At 52.3% G+C, this 5,258-nt stretch overlaps 1 protein-coding gene across 1 annotated transcript; it reads right to left on the bottom strand.

Moving 5' to 3' along the window:
- Positions 1-4,115: 4,115 nt before the first annotated feature.
- On the bottom strand, positions 4,116-4,955 carry LOC136493971 (zinc finger protein 36-like). The gene has a single exon (XM_066490104.1). It carries the CDS (start codon positions 4,878-4,880, stop codon positions 4,161-4,163), a length of 720 nt encoding a protein of 239 aa, XP_066346201.1. The 5' UTR covers positions 4,881-4,955; the 3' UTR covers positions 4,116-4,160.
- Between the last annotated feature and the right edge of the window lie 303 nt (positions 4,956-5,258).

Below are 5,258 nucleotides of genomic sequence, written 5' to 3' on the forward strand. Positions count from 1 at the left end.
CAGGCGCAGCTGGCCGCTGCCAGGCCGCGCCACCATCCTCGGCCGCCGGTTTGTCGGAATCGATTGTTCCCCCGCTCTGTGTTGCGTCGTACGGAAGAAGAAGGGTGAAAACCACACGTTGCAAGAGTATGTTTAAAGTGTTTCAGATGTATGTTGCAAGTGTTGTATATCCATGTTGCAAAAGCAGATCGGGATGACGCACATGTTGTGATGGCTATACACATATGTTTCAAGTGTATGTTCCAAATGTTCCATCTGTTCCAGACATGTTGCAAGTGTTTTATTTATATGTTGCAAAAGTAGATCTGGATGTTGCATATACATGCATGTTGCAAACTTATTTTTCAGGTGTTTCATACGTATGTTTATAAGTGTTTCATCTATATGTTGCATATGTTTTCGGCCACATATGTTTTCAAATGTTTTTCGGGCATTTTCGCAAGTGTTTCAGACGCTTGTTTCAAGTGCTTCATCTGTCTTCTTTTGTATGTTGCAACTGTTGCATATGGATGTTTCAAAAGTAAATCGGGTATTGCACATGAGATGCGTGTGGGATGCGGCTGGCGGTGCGGGCGACATTCGGGGCGTCGTGGGCGACGTCCGGAGCGGCGCGGGACCACTGATGGTGCGCTCACTCGTGAGCCCGATGCGCTACACGCTCGCTCGCTCCATGTACGGGCGCCGTCCGGACACTGGCGCCCTGATCGGATGTCCGAGCGCTAGCAAGTCCGTATCATATATACCCGAACAAGTCGCGTTGTTGAATCCTGATTCCAAGTTTGGATATCATATTTCATTTCGTTGGTAGAATCCATTTGACATATCTAGTGCTCAATATTTTTTTATTTAGGGGTAGAGACATAGCAAAAAAAAAGTAAACGAATAGCACTAATAATACTTTTAGAGTTGTTTGCCCAAGGCCTTCAGTAGGGGCAGCAACCATACTTTTAGAGTTGTTTGCCCAAGGCCTTCAGTAGGGGCAGCAACCCTACAACAGTACGAATTGAACAGGAAAAACTGAGAAATTGAGACGCCTCAGGCCCCTGTGAATGTTCTTGTTGTCCTAACAGGTCTCGGACAAACAAAGTGATATATAACCATAAACCGACATTGATACGTAGTTTTTCACTGCCGGTTTAATTATGGCTGTAATTGACAGTGAAAACCTATCTATCACTGTCATTTACATTATCACTACAACTGATTGAACCTACAAACTGACAGTGATATACTATCACTATCAATTCTCAAGCAATCGGCAATGACAATGCTAGTAGTGATGTGTGTTCTGGAGAGTGCGTGGGCAGATAGAGGAGAAGAGAAGAGAAGAGAACAAAGAAAAAGAGACTGGAGAGGAAGGCTTGACACCCAATAGGGCACCATACTGACCTACCATATTGGCAGCTCCAGTGGTGCGCGTTCATGTGGTACGACAATATTATCCTGTCAGGCTAATCCAACTATGCAATCAATTAAGTTAAATTATGGAATATTTTTTGCCTGTGTTATTATTAAATATTGAATAAAAATGGATTTAAAATGAAATAAATTGTCCATCACGCCTCCAACTCTTTTTCTCACCCTAATTTTCTGTTGGTTTTTGTTGAAAAACCTTCAGCTCCCACCAATTGGTTTTCTTTTGTTTGAATAGATGACTCATCTTTTAACTGGACCAGGACGACCAAGGCTTTAGTTCCAGTTTTCTCTAGTTGGACAACCAGTTGTCCATCACGCCTCCAACTCTTTTTCTCACCCTAATTTTCTGTTGGTTTTTGTTAAAAACCTTCGGCTCCCGCCAATTGGTTTTCTTCTGTGTTGAATAGATGACTGATCTTTTAACTGGACCAGGCCGACCAAGGCTTTAGTTCCACTTTTTTCTAGTTGGACAGCCAGTCGGGTCCTAATAACTTAGACGCATACACCAACCCTTATAAGCACCACTAAAAGACTAGGCTAACAAATCACGAGATGGATGAAGTCCTCGTAGATATCTTGTTGTTGACTGACAAGTCGTTTAACACTAAAAGGATAGTGTTGTCAAATCTTAAAATAAATATAGGAAAATACAAGCACCCACATCAAAGTTAATAATTTGAATCTAGATGGAGAGGTTTGATCACAAGAACCTAACCAATTAAATATAGAGCATCTCCAACAGAGAGTCAGAGACCCTAACTAGGGCCCTTACTCTACTTTTTGGGGCTAAAGCGAAAAAACCCAAATCCAACGGGGCATCAACTCAAGCCCCTGCTTTATTGAGATCCGCAAATCTCCTCCCTCAGCCCCATCTCCTAGGGGTGTGTAGGGAGCTCCCTACTTCTCCCCTATATTTTGCCTCATCGACTCAATCGGCGTGTTCGCTGGTTGGTTTCTGAGCTGGTTTGGGCTGACTGGTGTTGGTTTGTCGTGAGAGAAAAACACTATTGGTTGTTTGAATAAGCCTGACTGAAACCAATGAGCGAACAGGGTGAATGATGCCTGTCTTTTTCTTTTCTTTTTTTTTGTCAAACTCCCTCCCGGGCCGCCGCCTTAGGCTATCTCCAACAGCCATTACCTAAACACTAGACCCATTTTATAGTTTGCGTCGTGCACACGAAATGGGACAGCCACCCAAAATCTTCCGTTTCCAACAGCGAAGGTAAAATAAAATCCAATCCAATATCTTCGGTCCTCTCTTCCTCTCTCTGGTCGGCTGCCTTTCTCTCTCCCTCTCTCTCCCACGTGGCCATGCACCAGGCGGCTCCTCCGAGGCGGGTGCCGCACCGGACGGCCACCGGCATGGGCAGGGCGACGGCGACGGCGCGCGCTGGCGCTGGCGCAGCGCCCGGAGCGGACAGCCACCGTCGCGGGCGGGGCGTCGGCGCGCAGGTGGTGCTCGCCCCCAGCATGGCTATGCGCCGGCGCGGCGCCCGCCGCGGACGCCGCCTGCCTTCTTCCCTCCCTCTCCCGGCCGGATCCAGCCCTCCCTCCCCTTCTTCTTCCCCGGCCCTCCCTCTCCCGGATCCGGCCGGTGGCGTCCGAATCTGGCGGCGGGCGGCGTGGTGCGTGGTGGTGGTGGTGGCCGGCGGCTATGGTGGTGGTGGTGGCCAGCGGCTGTGGTGGTGGTCTCGCCGGCCATGGACCCGCCTCTGTCCCGCCGTGGTCCCGCCTGGCCACGCCGGCCGCTCCCCGTCGCGGGCCCGCCTCGCCGCGCCGGCCATGGACCCGCCTCATCGAGCCGGTCCGCCTCGCCCCGCTGGCCGTTCCCCGCCGTGTTCCCGCCTGGCCGCGCCGGCCATGCCCCGTTGCGGTCCTGCCTGGCCCCGTCGTCGTCCACGGCGCCGGAGATTTGGGTCGAGGAGAGAGACGACGCAGATTTGCGTTCTACATCACCTCCCACCCAAAATGGGTTCGCCGTTTGCGTCATCTGTTAGACCATATGTTTTTGCCATAAAGCGACGTGGAGCAGGCATTTTGCCTTTGAGTACCGTGATGCATCTGCTGTTGGAGATAGTCTTATTCCCCTCTGGGCATGACTCTTGATGACCCTCTATCTGGTGCGAGGGCTAAGTTGCCCTCAGTCCAGCGTGGCTCCCCTCCGAGGCTCGACCCATCTCCTAACAACTTCCCTTCCCAGCGCCCGTCCTATCCTATCCCTTATCGAGGCACTGCCGGGCTGCGTATCTGGTGCTCCTCTCGACCCCGGCCACTGTGGCGTCTCCAGTGCTCCTTGCTCTTGCACTCCCATAGCTTAGTGCATTGGAACGATGACGAGTGCGACCCATATGCTAATGCCTGACGCCACCCATATGCTCTTGTTAGAGTTGCTCTAAGGGTAGCTCAAACAAAAACAAATACTCTTCTTATATATACAGTTGTATAAGACAGAAGACATCCTGAATAAAAAAAAACTTTATTTGCAACAATGAAAAATATCGTATGCGTATTACGTATCAACCAACATGGAAAAAAACATTGAAGAAAAATACGAGACACAATTTGTTACCGACGTCTGAAAGCGCCAGAACACACGAATCAACTGATGGAAATAAAGAAAGTAACGAATCAGTGAATTGAACGAATATGTTCAGAAACTGAACCGGACAAATAAATCAACGAAACAATGATGGCGCAGATCCATTTTTACATGAACCGACAGACACGACGAGATTGAGGAGTCGTCAATCCGACATCCTGCGCTTCTTGATGGGCAATGGACTCTGCACCTCCTCTTCCTCGGTCCACCTCCTAATCCCGGCGTTATTATTCTCCGGCAGTGGCGTCAGGTTGAGGTCAAAGTTCCTGACGGTGACGCCCGACGACCCCGTCCCGCCCGACGCCGAGACGGACGCAGACGCGGACACGGAGACTGACACGGACATGCCGTCCCAGTAGTGGCAGCGCTTGTGCCCGCCGAGCGCCTGGCCCGTGGCGAAGCCCCTCCGGCAGATGGTGCACCGGTGCGCCCCACCGCTAGCCGCCGCCAATCCCGACGACGCCGACGCCGACGCCGTCTCGTCGAAGTAGTCGCCCCCGTTCGTCGCCGCCGCCTGTGCCGCGGCGGCGGCAAGGGTAGCCGCGTACTGCTCCGGTGTGGGCGGCTTGCGGTGGCTGGACTTGTGGCCGCCGAGCGCCTGGTAGGACGCGAAGGCCTTCCCGCAGACCGCACACCGGAACCGGAGCTCCTGCTGCGCGGGTGCGTGCGTCGGGCACCACTTGTTGGTCGGCTGGTGCTGCTCCCGCTCCCGCTCGCGACCGAGCCCAAACTTGCGGGTGCCGGCGAGCGCGGCGAGGCAGATGGCGAGGTAGTCCTCCTTGTTGAGCGCCGGTGCCGCCGGCGCCGGGAGCGCAAGGGAGAGCGCGGTCGGGTCGATAACGAGATCTTCCAGGCCGGCAACCATGGCTACGCCGCAGCAGCTGATGAGAAGAGCAGGCGTGGCGTGGCGTGTCCTTGGACTTTTAGCTCGTTCGATCGATCTTGCGTTCGTCGTACTACGTTAGCCGCCGGCGATGAGTTGGAGCGAGCTGGAGTTTGTGGAAGGAGGCGGCGGCTTTGTACGTGTGAATATATAGCAGGAAAACAGATAGACCAGGTGAGAAAATTAACAAGATGGGTGGCGTGTGATGATTTGGTTGGCGGAGCAAGTGATCAAGTACGCAATCGCACGCGATCCGGTCAAACATGCAGGCGGTTGGCCGTTGCGGCGTTGGTTCGAGGCGCAGCCAAGTTGCCCCGGCCTATTTATTTATGCAACGCTTTTGTCTGATAGCAAAAGCTG

This window comes from Miscanthus floridulus, chromosome 1 (genome assembly GCF_019320115.1).
Source record: "Miscanthus floridulus cultivar M001 chromosome 1, ASM1932011v1, whole genome shotgun sequence".
NCBI classification, from domain to species: Eukaryota; Viridiplantae; Streptophyta; class Magnoliopsida; order Poales; family Poaceae; genus Miscanthus; species Miscanthus floridulus.